At 39.4% G+C, this 15,403-nt stretch overlaps 1 protein-coding gene across 1 annotated transcript in view; it reads right to left on the bottom strand.

Moving 5' to 3' along the window:
* The window catches only part of LOC122803659 (rab GTPase-activating protein 1-like), an 834,818-nt gene that overhangs the window by 274,291 nt on the left and 545,124 nt on the right, over positions 1-15,403 (bottom strand). Inside the window, exon 6 of the mRNA XM_044073438.1 lies at positions 13,356-13,460. Coding sequence (XP_043929373.1) covers positions 13,356-13,460 — 105 coding nt within the window. The remainder of the gene's footprint in view (positions 1-13,355; positions 13,461-15,403) is intronic.

Here is a 15,403-nt window from a genome sequence, read left to right as displayed (position 1 = left end):
ACTTGTGAAAAAGAAATTACTCTGGCATCCGGATTTGGTGAAGGATGCCTAACCAATGCCAACCTTTGTCATCTCAGAGCTTCAGTGCAATTAACAGAAAACTTGAAGATACCCCCCCCAGCTCCACATGACAGTAGATAAAGGTCTTTATTATGGCTACTGCGCAGTCTGAGGAAATTCCACTCTGCCAAGATGCCAAAGTTGCCCTTGAGAGACTAATACTTTAGAGGATGGAAAGCCATCAGAAGATAAAACGCTAAGGATGAAGCACTTCTGAGATTCTGATGTTTGATCTACAGTTGAACTGTGCTGCTGAAAAAAAGAGAGCACATCCCACATGAGACAACCAATACTGGACATACTTAGGGCCTCCAAGAGAATGTAAGGCTCAATAACTAGTCCTTGAGACGTATGCAGTTGCTGGCTCTCCAGTCCTACCACACAATTCTTTCAAAGTAGCTCCCAATACTTCACCCATGCTTTAACAGCTTCCTGCACAACATCCATGTTTAAGAAAATTCCAAAGGAGCTATTAAAGGTTCCAGCTCTGTCAGAGGAGCCCTGTGTTGCGTATTTCTGAGTTGAGTACTCATGTATATTTCTGGTGATATGCTTGTTGTGCAGGAATCCACACTTGCTTCCTTATATTCCTTCACAACTTGTTCAGTCTGCTGATTCTCTTAAACATGTGTAACAACGTTTGGTATTTCAGTGATGATCGTGGCTATACTACAAAATTTCTATGGTTCAGATGATAGCCCTAGGGAATCCACAGCAACTGCTGAATCTCCATCTATGCACCTAAGACACTTTATAGGAGTTTTCAGGTCCCAGGCTGTGCATCCACAGACTCACAATTACATCCCATGACTATCCAAGTTTCTGGATATTTCTGTACCATTTAAAATATCAATCTGTCTTGCTTCCAGAGGCTCCATTGCATTTTTAATTTCTCTCTACTAGCTTTTAGTTCTCTGTTATCCAGAAGAATTGCCCAGTAAAGTATAACTCCATCCATCTGCTAGACTCTGAAGCAACCTCCAGAAGTCCTTTCTTGATTCAGAAAGCCTCCTCAATAGTTTACAGGTTCAGTTACACTCCTAACACCACCAAAACCTCTACCATAGCTCCTTTCTTGGTCTAGAGACTTCTGCTACAGCTCTCAGGATTTCAGAATGTCAAGGGACACTCCTCCTGCAGCTCAGTAGCTAATAGGGCATTAGGCTTGGTCCTTGAATGTTCTACATGGCAGCTTTCAGTTCTACTTCTCGAAATATTCTTAGCATCATCTCTATCCCATGTCTAGCAGTTGTTTCTAATAGCTTTCTACAGTTGTCTCACACTTTTAATGACTTGCTAGCACCTTCCATCGCTTCTCAGTGCTCTAGCACACACACAGTAAGACCTTTTAATCTCATTTTTAGGTTTAGGAGATGGTTTTAACTGTTTCCAGGTTCAATTAATGTTCCCAGACATCAGGAGTTCACAGCAAAATGCTCCTATCATTGTAGAGTCTTTATGCTGTAGGGCAAGATAGAGCCCAGGCCCACAGATAAAGGGGATCCAATGTCTGTCTGCCTGGGATGACATGCTGGACAAGCCACGCTGCTTCGCAAGGGACGGCTTGCACCTGTCACCCCTGGGCTTCCGGATATTGGCAAAGGCTCTTGCCACCCCCATAGTGCCTTTTTTAGGCAAGGCTTAAATTCTAAACCTACCACCCTAGAACACCAAAAAGGAAAAAAACTAAGGGTAATGTTGCTCAATGCCAGAAGTCTCAATCTCAAGATGCACGCACTCGAGGCCCTTCTCAATATGGAGAACATCGATGTCTGTGCTGTGACAGAAACCTGGTTCAAGGCTCCTGAGAGCACCCCAGCACTAACAGGTTTCACCTCATATCATGCGTTCCGGCCCCAAAATCCGGACAACACCAAGAAAGGAGGGGTGTCCATATTCATAAAGGACACCCACACCTCAAGGTTGGTGGCAACGCACGATGCATCGGAGACCATCCAGGTGCAATTAACTATAGGCAAGACTGCTCTGCAATTTGTAGCATGTTACAGGCCACCCTCTCAAACTCGGGAACCTCACATGGCCTTCCTGAAAACATTGGAGGGGATAAATGTATCTCCAAACACCATCATACTAGGTTACTTCAACTACCCTAATATAGGCTGGGAACACTACTCAAGCCCGAACACTCTAACCCAAAGATTCCTGGAGTTCATAAACTCAAATGCCATGGAACAACTAGTCACCATCCCCACAAGAGGAGAAAACATACTTGATCTCATCATCACGAACATGGGATCAAAATGTTCAACACCGGAAGTATACCCCTCACTGGTGAGATCAGATCATAAACTAATCTCGCTGGAGGTCCTCATCCCGCCCCCACCTGAAACAAAAAAGACCACAGTGAAAAACTTCTCAAAAGCCGATTTCACACTTCTAAAAACTAGTGTGGTCTCCTTTAAGGCCCCTGAGCCAGTGGTAAACATTACTCAAACCGCTGAATCACTTACAAATGCCTTCTACCAGCACCTACAGGACTGCATGGATCAGGCAATCCCAAACAAAACTAAGACTCTCTGTACCAAAGGCAAGCATCCAGTCTGGTGGACCCTAGCCATAAACAAGCTCTACAACAAAAGGAGGAAGCTACTACAAGATAGAGCAAAATCCTTGAAAGGTAAGACACCTTTGATCATTATAAGTAAAAAACTAAGAGCTCTCATAAAATCATCCAAGGCAAATTTTGAGAGAAAAATCGCCAAGGACTCTAAAGACAATCATAAGGCCTTCTTTAGCTATGTTAGAAACCTAGGAGGAAACTCCCAGATATGCTCAGAATTAGTTCAAAATGATGTGAAAATTACTGAACCTACACACATTGCTAACATACTGGCTGACAGGTTCAGTGCAAACTTCTCCCCCTCCCCAAAGGAGAGATATCTATTCCAGAGGATTGTAGCCCCCAAACATCTCCAACGCCCAGGTGAGAACTGCCCTCACTAAGGCAAAAACACAGCATCCATGGGACCGGATGGTGTCCCCGGCTGTGTGCTTCATGAACTCAACGAGGAATTAAACCCACAGTTAGGACAGCTGTTTAATCTTAGCCTCACCTCAGGATACGTACCCAAGGAGTGGCGCCGGCGACTGTGGTCCCACTTCATAAGGGTGGTGCCTCCACAGACCCTGGAAATTACCGCCCATTAGCTTGACAAGAGTTATCTGCAAAGCCATGGAGAGGATCATAATGGAACTCATAAATAAAGACATAGGGAACTTGCAGACTTTGGATCCAACCCAGTTTGGCTTTGTCAAAGGCAGATCCTGCCTCTTAAACTTGGTTGACTTTTCGAGACAGTCACCAAGGCCATTGATGAGGGAAAGGCAGTCCATACAGCCTACCTCGACCTGGCAAAGGCCTTTGACACAATACCCCACTCAGGTATCATCGAAAAACTCATCAGCTTGAATGTAAACCCATACATCACAAGATGGGTTGCAAACTGGCTAAGTGACAGAACCCACAGGGTCAGAGTTGCTGGAGCCATGTCAGACTCAAAGCCTGTCACAAGTGGTGTCCCACAGGGCTCAGTCCTGGGTCCACTCTTGTTTGGCATCTACTTTTCTGAAGTACAAGCAAACACAGGAGGGTTATGGCTGACAAAGTTTGCAGATGACTGCAAACTGGGCGCCATAGTCGAAAACACATCTGACACAGATATCCTCCAGAAGGGCCTCACAGAAAGGGATAAGTGGTGGCAGAGGCATGGCCTGAAGTTAAACGCCAAAAAATGCATACTCATACCCTTTGGGAAAAACAAGGTTACCCCTAGCTACCATATAGGTGGCAATCCACTGAGCACAGAAAGTCATCAGGGATCTGGGGACCCAAGTTGACAGTAGCCTTTCGTTTGACACTCATGTTGCTAAAGTAGTTAGGAAAACCTTCTATATCGCCCACCTGATCATGAAGGGATTCACATCTAGATCAAGGGAGGTCATCGTCCCCTGTACTCATCACTCATTAGACCTATGATTGAGTACAATGCCCGTTCGAATGTATCTGACCAGACACCTGCTGCAGCTTGAAAGGCCCCAAAAGTTCCTCACCAAAAGGATAAAGGGTCTCAAAAATATGTCTTATGCTGCCCGACTGAAAGAACTCCAGCTCTATTCAGTCTCATACCGCTTGCTCAGAGGTGACCTGTGCCTGACATATAAGGCCATGTCAAACCCAGATTTGATGAATATGCTTCACCTCAAAAAATCTAGATCCCTCAGAACCACAAGGGCGGGAGACTTAAACCTTGACACGGTTATAAATAGAACGTGCTGGAGGGACAGATTTATCACCCAGAGACTCCCTATGCTGGGGAACAAAATCCCGGTACATGTGAGGCAGAGCACCTCGCTGGCCTTGTTCAAGAGGAATCTTGACCAATGGATGGGAGATCGCAGATATACCCCAGGGATTACTTCAGTGTCTCTGCTTGACAGAGGCACAGAAAAATGATAGGCATAGTTTTTATTCAAACTAAAGGGGTGGCGAAAGCCACATAACTATGGGCTAGGCTTATAAATGCCCTTGGGCAGATAGCCTAGTATGAACCTATGAACCTATGAACCTAAGGATTTATCTGGAAAGGGAAGAGGGCAAGAGTCAAGTGGGATAAACTGATCCTTCCAATAGAACAAGGCAGTTTGGGATTACCTTGTCACCACAATAAACAGAACATGCTGGAGGGACAGATTCCTGTCCCAGAGACTTCCCATACTCTGGAAAAAAACTACCCACTCATGTCAAGCAAAGCTCCTCATTGGCCCCCTTTAAGAAAAATCTTGACGACTGGATGGTAAATAGAAAATTCACCCCGGGGATCACTTCTGCAGCACTGCTTGACAGGGGCACAGGAAAATAATTTTCTTGGGTGGCAAAAGCCAGGGAACCTTTGTGGCTAGACTTATTTAGGCTCCAGGACCGACAGTCTAGTACCTACCTATGAACCTATTTTGAAGGGGCACTTTACAGCTACGCAGCTAAGGCTTCAATACATAGCACAATCAGTAAGCTATAAAACAAAATGGAAAGGGATGATGATGAAACAGACAGAAGCTGAAGAAATAAGTAGAGATTGGGATTTTGGATGCAGATCCTTAAAGAGAACAATAACCACATAGAATGTTATACTCATAAAGCAACCAAATGCATTCTAAGAACCAAGCCATCACGGGAATGGAGAAAGGAAGTTCTGCCAATAGAGATGGCAGCAATAAGGGGTAGAGAAAACAGGCAATAGGGGGCTGGAATTTACTAGAGAAAACTGGCAAAGGAACTAAATAATTGAACAGGGAAAATAACAGAATGGGAAGAGGCCAAGAATACATTTGGACTGCAGGTTAGTGATTGTCTATACTCATATCAATCCTTAAAGGGGAAGGCAAAGAGAAAGGAATAGAGGGATCCTAAGTGAAAAACCAGCACTAGCAAATTTTTAGTAGAATCTAGAAGAGAAGCTGCTGTTAAAAAAGGATAAGGGAATATAAAATATTGCATGACAACTACAGGAATCAGTTGGAGCTCAGAAAAGATTTTGGAGACATTGGATAAGCAATTCACAAATAAACAATGGGAAGATATATGTACGTCTCCCAAATATGCAAAAAAATCTGAAAGATTTAGGATTTTTGCTTGGAAGTGTTTACACAGGTATTTTTATACCATGAGTAAACTCCAAAGAATGCTTCCTCAGTTAGATTGCAAATGTTGTAGGTGTGATGATATAGAAAGAAGTAACTGCGAACATATTTTTTAGGAGTGTAACGAGTTGTCAGATTTAAAAAATTCCCCACCTACTACTCTGTCAGAAATACTGGGTGAGCAAACTGGTGTAACAAAGGAATTTTTTTTTGAGCTGTGATACAGAACTGGAATTGCCTAGACATAGTACGGCCTTGGGCCTTGCTACATTTAATTCTAGTGGCTGCAAAAAAAAAAAAAAAAAAAAAAAAAAAAGGAAGCAATTACTTGGAGAAGGAAATCAAAGTCTAGACCAGCCATAGTAGAAGTAATGACTAAAACAGAGATAAAACAATTGGAAGTGAGAGCTTTAGAAAAGGGTAGGAGAAAATTACATAGAAACAAAATGAGAATTGTGGGAAGAATACAAAAAGAATAATGTTTTATAGGAGGAATGAGGTTTAAGGGAAGGGATGAATTGAATGAATTATGTAATGGTTTATTGACAACTATTGTATAGAAGATTACATATATGATGTATAATGTTTGCAACTGAAAATATGGCAATATATTTTGTTTTCATTTACATAACATTATGATTGCCTATAGCATAAGTGTTAATTCAATAAAGATTTTTCTTGTTTAAAACAATATAAATAATTTTTTCTAGCTTGTTACTGCTGTATCCAGTAGCCAGCATTCTTGACCAAGGTACTTACGTAAGGTCTATGTTACATTACAGCGAACGGCTACTAATCAAATGCTAAACAGCAAAAGTTTAATGTTTAGAAAAAGCTTAACAAAAAATAGTTCATCAAATGGCCATAGTTGGCCAATATTGCAAACGTAACCAAACAAGGTGTGTGTGTGGGGGGTCTACCCCCCCACACCCCCACTAACTATATATACCAAGTCTAAGATAGCACTATAGTGGGGAATAGGGCAAAGTTTAAAAAAGGTTCCCTTCACTTACCTTATGAATAGAGGTACTTCCTGGTTGTTGGCCAACTATGACCATTTGATGAAGTATTTTTCACTGTTAAGCATTTTTGGAATGTTAAGCTTTCACTGTTTAACGTTCATTTAGTAGTTGTTCGCTGTAATGTTTTTTGATACGTGAACATAGACCCACTTACGTAAGCTTTCACACATGTGCAGGGTACACATATTCAATGATGGTATCCTGCATAAAGTTAAGGGCTAAGCAGGTAAGTACTGAAGAGCTGGGAACCTACAGAGAAGTATATTCTAAACAGATACCAATTTTTATAGAAGGGTGTGATAGATAGACTGTATTACCTTTTTTCATCTGTCCTCACTATTTTTGACCTGTATATATAACATTTATGTCATCACTCTACTATTCTTTGTAAACATAGCTTTTAGTTGCTTGAAATTATTTGTGCAAACCACCTATAAGCACATCAGATTTTTGCATGTAGTCTGGCTACAGTTTTAATAGTCAGAATCAATGCAGATAAACCATTTTGTATCCGTACATAAATCCTTCCTGCTTATAGTTACTTCAGCAGACAAAACAGCTGCTGTTAGGTTGCACCCAATAGATTAACCGGTTATTTAAGTATTAGGTAAAATTCATGATATTTATGTACTTTTATAAACATATAAAGAACAAGGGGCGATAGCAATTATTATAACTAGAGCGTGAAAATCATGGCTAAAAATAAACAATGTTGCACCTCATCAATTAATAATCAATACATTTTGGAATCAAAAGATATATCCAATATCCTGGTTGATGGTAATTCTTAAATTTATTCATCTGCCTGTCTAGCACTGAAAAACATTCTACACAACTATGTTCCTAGCTGGTCATTGTGATCAAGTGACCAAAAACTCCTGTCTGTCTACAAACCTATCAAATCTGCTGGGCATTGTCTGTACCCTCACAAGGATGCCAAAGCCTGGAATTCTTTACTTGTATCCATCAGGTCAATACCCTCCCTCCTATCTTTCAAAACCACTCTGAAAAACTTCCTAGCTAAAATCTGTCTCTATTCTTGCTCAAAACCAGGGTAAAGTATATCCCTAAATATGAACACTTACCTTTTCATTCTATATACTCCCTTACTGACCTACCTACTTACTTCTATTAAATTCTCTTCCCTGACTTTCTCTCTAAATAAACCATAAGCCCGTTTTCCCTCATTTCATATTGCAATTCCTGTTCGTTTGAGGCTAACTTACCTTTAATTTCTCTACAGACTGTTAAATGTAAACCCCAAAGACCTCCTAGATGAAGTACACATACACATCCTGAACAATCCTGAATGCACTCTTTCAAATCAAAACCCACATCAACACATACAGTCACATCTCATGAAGCCTCTACTTCTAAGCCCATAAGGTATGCCACCATAGAATCCAACATTCTAATCACAGAAGACTCCATTGTGAGACACACTGATGTTCCTATCACCAGACTAAGTAAGGAGAAATTCACAGTCATTGCTTATCAGGGGCTAGGATCCACCACATTATGCACACATTCAGGTCATTGGATGACAAGTAGCAGTATGGCGCAGCGTCAGTCATAGTCCATGTGGGTGTAAATGATCTGAGATGTAGGCATCATGGCACATTTGAAATATGTGTCTCATGTTGGTATGAGCCTAGAATTGAGAAGCATTTTATCTTCTCCAAGGATGATGCTATAATATGAACAAAAGATGACTGATTAATTGCCTTAGTTTCTTGTGTCATTCTAAGGGTATGCAATATTTGTTAGCATTTAAAGAAATGGTTAACAGATCATGCTGCTTTGCCGGGAATGGTCTGCACCTCTTCCTTCTAGGCATTTAATATTATCTAAAACATTATACTGCCCCATAGTGCCTTTTTTAGCAATGCCAAACTCAAAGAACTTCTGAGATAGCAAATCAAATACAAGAAAATCTAACAGTAGTATTGCTTAACAATAGGAGTCTAAACAAAAAACTCCACTCCCTAGATGCTCTCCTCACCCTAGAGAATGGTGACATCTGTGCAGTCGCTGAGACATGGTTTAAAGCCACAGAGAGCACACCAACAGTACAAGGTTATAATGCCTTCCACACATTTAGACCACCTACTATAGAGACAGGGACTAAAAGTGGAGGTGTCTCAATTCACATCACAAATAAATATACCTCAAGGCTGGTCAAACAAAACAATGCATTTGAGCTTCTCCATGTTCAAATCACCATAGGCAAAATCCAATAACACCTCCTTGCAAGCTATAGGTCCCCCTCTATGACCCAGGAATCCCATACCACATATTTAAACTTATTTTGAAACACTGACCATCCAACCTAATACCATATTCCCGGGCAGCTTTAATTACCCCACTATTAACTGGGAATCATATACAACACCAAACGTACAGGCACAGAGATTCCCAGATTTTGTAAACAAACTCCCTGGACCAGATTGTCAAAGCTTCAACAAAAGGTGCAACCATACTGGATATGGTCCTCACTAATATGGGAGAGTGCTGCACAACCAGTAGTGTAATGTCATCTTTGGGTAAGGTCAGACAACAAAATGGTCTCCTTTGAAGTAAAAATAAAACCTGGAACACCAGCTACTCCTGGAATATTCAGGAACTACTCTAACTTCCTACTATTGAGTGATAACCTGCCAAAATTTTAAACCCCCATAAACCCTGAGAACACTGCTGCCTACAAAGAACTTTTCACAGAAACACTATAAAAGCGTGTTAATAGCTGCACAGAGGCTACTGTATCCACCAGAAAGAAGTACAGAACTAACTCAAAAAAAAAAAAAATCACTCTGGTTGAATCACATCAATAGGCTGTATAACAGAAAAAAGAAAATCATGGCAAAAATTAGGAAGTGCAGCACCAAGCAGGATAAAAGCACTCTCAAACTAAACAGGCAACTCAGAGGACAAATAAAGTCTACCAAAGCTAAATTTGAAGTAAATTTGGCCTCCAATGCCAATGACAACCACAAGGCATTCTTTAGCTATGTCCACAAACTCAAAGGCAATACATAATTATGTGCAGAGCTCACTGTAAATGGAGCCACCTATACTGAGCCAGAAGATATAGCAAACCTACTGGGTGACAAATTCAGATCCAACTTTACCCTCCCCTCCAATCAACCTTCCCTTAGGCAAGACCATGAAATATAACTCCCTCTGCTATCCCTATGGGACAGGTCCTTAATGCTCTCCAAGGCCAAGAATACTGCATAAATGGGCCCAGACAATATCCAAGGATGTCTTCTAAATAGCATGAAACATGATCTGTCAGGACCTCTGGAACTGCTATTTAACCGTAGCCTCCAAACTGGCTTCATGTCTCATGAGAGGAGAACAGCAAGTCATCCCTCTGAACAAAGGTGGGCCATTTACAGACCCCGGAAACTAAATACCCATATGTCTCACTAGTTTCATGTGCATACCACAGAAAGAATTATCATGGAAATGATCAAAAATGACATAGAAAACCTCCAGACAGTGCACCCAACCCAATTTGGTTTCATCAAGGCAGGTCATGCCTACTCAACCTGGTGGACTTCTTTGAGAAGGTCACCAAAGCAGCGGATGAGGGCAAAATTTCTCACATATCTACCTTGACCTGGGCTAAGGCATTTTGCACAATCATCCACTTGGACATTGTTGACAAACTTAAGAGGTTAGGTACAAACCCTTATGTTACCCAGTGAACAGCCAGATGACTCACAGACAGGTCCCATGAAGTTAGACTTGGGAAGTCCACCTCTACATAGAGGCCAGTCCCAAGCAGAGTCCCTCAGGGATTGGTCCTGGGACCGCTCCTTTTTGGCATTTACTTCTCTGAAGTCAAGGCCAATATCAATGGCCTTTGGCTGACTAAATTTGCAGACGGTTGCAATTAGGAACTGTCCTCTATGAGTTTACCCAGTACTGAGGGATTTGGGGACAGAGAGAGAATAATCTTTGACTATCATGTCTACAGTAATGAGGAAATTATTGTTTGTTGTGTAATTTATAGGCAAAGGTATGGCATCTTGTTGCAAGGAATCCATTGTTCCACTGTATTTGGCATTCATCAGAGCTATCGAGTACAATGATCCCTTTGTTATGTGCCTAACCAGGCATATCCAACAATTGGAACATCCACAGAAGATGGATCACTAAAAGAATGCAGGGCATAAGTAACATGTCCTGTGCAGACTGCCTAAAGGTCTTATCACTATATTCCATCATACAGGCTGTTGAGGGGAGATCTATGCCTGGCATACAGAGCATTTTCAGACCCCACTCTGATGGACGTCCTGCACATCAGCAAAACAAACAGAACCAGAATTACCCACTCTAAAGACATAAACTTTGCCTGTGATATAAATAGGACCTGCTAGAGAGACAGATATGTATCCCAGAGACTACCTCTTCTCTGGAACATCCCCATCCATGTTAAGCAGAGTTCCTCCCTAACCCAATTCAAGTGTAACTTGGACAACTGGATGGGGAACAGGAAATTCATGCCTGGTTTGGCACATATGATTTTAATGGACACATGCAAACCATAAATGGTCCAACTCCCAGGCCCCTGATTGTAAATGTTTTCATCCCCCAAGCCCCTGCTTATACTAATCAAGGGCATCAAAACTTGTCAGAGATTTGGGATGCATAGCTTGGCTTAAAAAGGCCCTTGTGTTCATTAGCCAGGTAAACACCAATGAACCAATGAATCTATAAATGATTGTCATATAATATGTATCAATTCTTAAGCAATGCTTTTATATTATGTCTAATTTGTTCTACAGTAAACTCTCAGTTAACCGGCACTGATGGGAATTGGTAAATGCTGGATAACTGTAGTTTCTGGTTGCTTGAGAGTTACTATTGAAAATAGGCCTGACATACTGTACCCTATACTATTTGTTTGGTTTCACTTATTCTCAGGTTGGGAAGAGAGCTAATTTATTTCTATCTTCTTTTTTAAAACTGTAAAGACATAAGGTATGCCTCTGTGGGGGGGGGAAACAGAAAGTGCAACACATGAAAATTGTACTGTATTTCTTCAATTGTTTTTTGCTGGTTGCTTGAGAGTGCCAGTTGCTTGAGTTCCGGTTAACTGAGAGTTTACTGTAATTATATAAACTGCAAAATTATTACTCTTAAAATGTTTTGTAATAATTTGGAGCTTTTCTCCCTGGCCTCTGCTGAAAATGGGCTTCTACTCAGTCGGACTTTCCCAGTAATCAAATGTCAATAAACTTTAATTACTTTTTGCAGTCACATCGTATAAACATTTCCAATCATGGCTACCCCCCCCCCCAATTCTCCATATATTTTGTAAAATCAGCAACAGATGAAACCATAAATAGTAGTTCCATGAGCCCTGAAAATATTTTAAGTAACTTGTTCTACAATACATAAAGAAACTTAATATACCCTTCTTTCAAACTCCTATATACAGCATATGTCTTGTCTACTGAATGTTGTCTCTTTCACAGAGAAGGTTACAACAGCCATAGATGAGGGGCTGACTGTGGATATAGCCTATTTCTGTCTGGCCAGCACATCTGATACAGTTCTTCACACTGATACAATTCTTCACATTGGGAATTATAGATATACTTTTTCTATATAATATTAATTGGCATGTAACTCAGTGGATCATTAATTTCTTAAATTATAAAAACAAGTGGGTGAGTGTAAGAGGCATAGTATCCGACTCAGCCAGGGTGGCCAGTGACATTCTACAAATTTTGGTACTATCTCCCTGTTCCTTGCAAGTTTCCCATCTGAAGCATAGGTGGGCAAACATCTATGGACAATAATTAACTCAGATGACTGCAAGTTAGATAGCATTACAATATCATCCACAAATTCTTCACCTCTAAACAGATTTCTAGTACACTGACCATACTGACCATGGCTTCCAGTATCAAAAAATGCAACATATTTGTAAAAATGATCTGCCTTCCAACTACATTGTGCAGCATGCTGTTGGGAACCTTAAATATTAATAAACAATGTTCTAACCTTTGACAAGAACATTGCTTCTGATATCAGGAAGGCCTTGATGTATGCATACATTGTTAAAAGGTATATCATGCCAAGAAAGAGAAATGATTGTCTCACTTTATACCTCTCTTATGTACCCCATCCTTGAGTAATGCAACATTATGTAACTTTTCACCATTGTTTTCAGCTTGAGAACATTCATGTGTCTTGCAAAGTAATTTAAGGACTTGTATACATAAAGAAGATTGTTTAGAAAATATTTCTTTCTTGTCTTCAGAGCCTTAAAACATCCTCCTTTCTTTAAAAAAATCAGTGTTATGTACACAGGAGGTAGAATTAACAAACGTGCATACAATCATGCGCTAAAAAACAACACCAGTAAGAATGACACCTACACTACAAAAAGACTCCCACACCTGTGGAAAATGTCAGTGATGGCAAAGTGGTGTAACTTCATATTTACATTCAAAAGAAATCTGGATAAACACTTGAGCAATCACAGATTCCTTTGGCATATAACTGAGCCCAAGCTTGGCAACTAATGGTCACAGTTTTGTTCTTTAAACATGTAAATCTATCAACCTAAAATGTTCTGCATTAGGGTGTTCTAATTACCTGAGCAGTCTCTTCCTCTTGTTGCCTCTTTTCTGCTTCAGTCTCCACCAGTTTCTGTTTGGTCAGTAGCAATTCCTTGTTCAGAATATCTGCCTTATCTTCAGCCTGTGGGAATGTCAGAAAAGATCAAGTATTACTAAAAGTATGAACAACCAAAGAAATTAGTTAAATTAATATATGAATTACTTTATATATGAAATATCCAAATGTTCACCAAAAGATGTCAGGTCTTATTTTAAGCCATAATATAGACACATGTTTAAAGTACACTAATGGCAACACAAATTACATAAATTTAAGTAAAACAGAAATAATAGATAACAGATTTAAGTAAAACTATAATAAAAATCTAAAGGCACAAGCAATAGCACTCCTCTCAGGAAAAAAGGAAAAATAAATACGCTTGGAAAAGATGAGTAGATGAAATCACTGGCTGAAAGCATTAAATAATTATTTTTTGTGAGGAATGCTACACAGAGGTACCCAATACATGTCTGTTATGTCTTTTTTTAATTACAAGAAGAAATTTGTTTATATTATCTCCCATATCTTCTGATTATCAAGAGTTAAACCAGGAATGCAAGCCAAGCAAATTCAGAGCAACTTAACTTATTTCATTACAAATCAAGTCATTTTCAAGCATCCTAAAGCTACAGTTTATTAGTTAATTTATTAGATGAGGTAAAAATAATAATTTAACTCTAACCCACCACAGGAGCTCTACAAGGTTGCAATCTGACTTACTACATAGGAACAATTTTTGCATCCTGATGCTTTTTTGACAAAATTGGACTATAAACTGATAATGCAAACATACCTCCTTAGCTTTAGAACTGAATGTTTTAGCAAAAAGTATAAGCATAAATATTGTTTAGCACAAACCTGCTTTTATAATTGTAACATTCATTACATTTCAAGTCTTCAAGATTTTATACATCATAATAAAATACATTAAATGCTATTTTTGTAAAGTGTTATTCCAGTTTATAGTGCCTAAATAAAACCCTTCATACCTTAAATAATTCTAAAGAAATGCTCGTGGTAGTAACAGCAGAATACCAAAACAAACTGTTTATATTAGCTGATACATACTGCATGCCAAGACATGAAGTTGATAATGCCAATGAATGTTTAGATGCACTTCTAAATAAAACATAAAAGGCAAGTTAATATTAAGAGGAAAATTTAATTTTGCACTGGATAAAAAGGATACAGGTGCAACTAGGGAACTTGGAACACTAGTACTTGACAAAAACATACAAATTAGACTTAGTTAAAACATTTAAATAATTTAATAGATTCTGACTCACTGATCTATACATTTTATTCATGTGTATTTGGGACACAAATGAGAATTTATGGATTTTTCTGGCTAATAATGTAATTGTTAAGATCAGTTGTTTTAAATGAATATCATTCCCCTTATCAAGCTAAATCCAAGGTTCAACAGGATAAACTAATTCTTTTTTATGTACAGTAGTAAAGAAATTAAAAAACAAATACTAGCAAATGCTGAATTATGAATTAACAGTAGTATTACAAATAGTAAAATTACAGACATATTAATCCTGTAGAACAGATCACATGTTGTAACTTTAAGAAGCATTTCCAAGTGTAGTCACGTGCATATAAATAGTGAGCAGACAGCAGTGCCATTTTGAGAGAACAACTTGTCTGATTCCACATGTGGACTACCTTGCCAACTGCATGGTCTGCCAAGCATTCTATGTAGGCAAGACGGACAGACCTCTGAAAGACTGGATTAGGGAGCATTTATTTATTTATTTATTTAAATTTGTTGACCGGGAGTGTCCAACTGGACGTGGGTCCATTTTCAGCGGAGGCCCGGGGAGAAAAGCTCCACAGTAAAATAAACAGACAGTAGTTACATTGGATTACATAGTGATTAACCATTTAACATAGAAATTACTTACAACATATTTACAGATGAAGAACATAGTACATCAGTAGACAACTAGAATCTTTATCTGTGAAGTACATAACAGGCATTAACAAATGTAACAATGAGAAGTTCCTGCTGTATAATA

The sequence above is a fragment of the Protopterus annectens genome, chromosome 5.part1 (genome assembly GCF_019279795.1).
Source record: "Protopterus annectens isolate FY-2018-M chromosome 5.part1, PAN1.0, whole genome shotgun sequence".
NCBI classification, from domain to species: domain Eukaryota; kingdom Metazoa; phylum Chordata; order Ceratodontiformes; family Protopteridae; genus Protopterus; species Protopterus annectens.
Note: the sequence above shows the minus strand (reverse complement) of the source record. Positions and strands in the feature narration are given on the sequence as shown.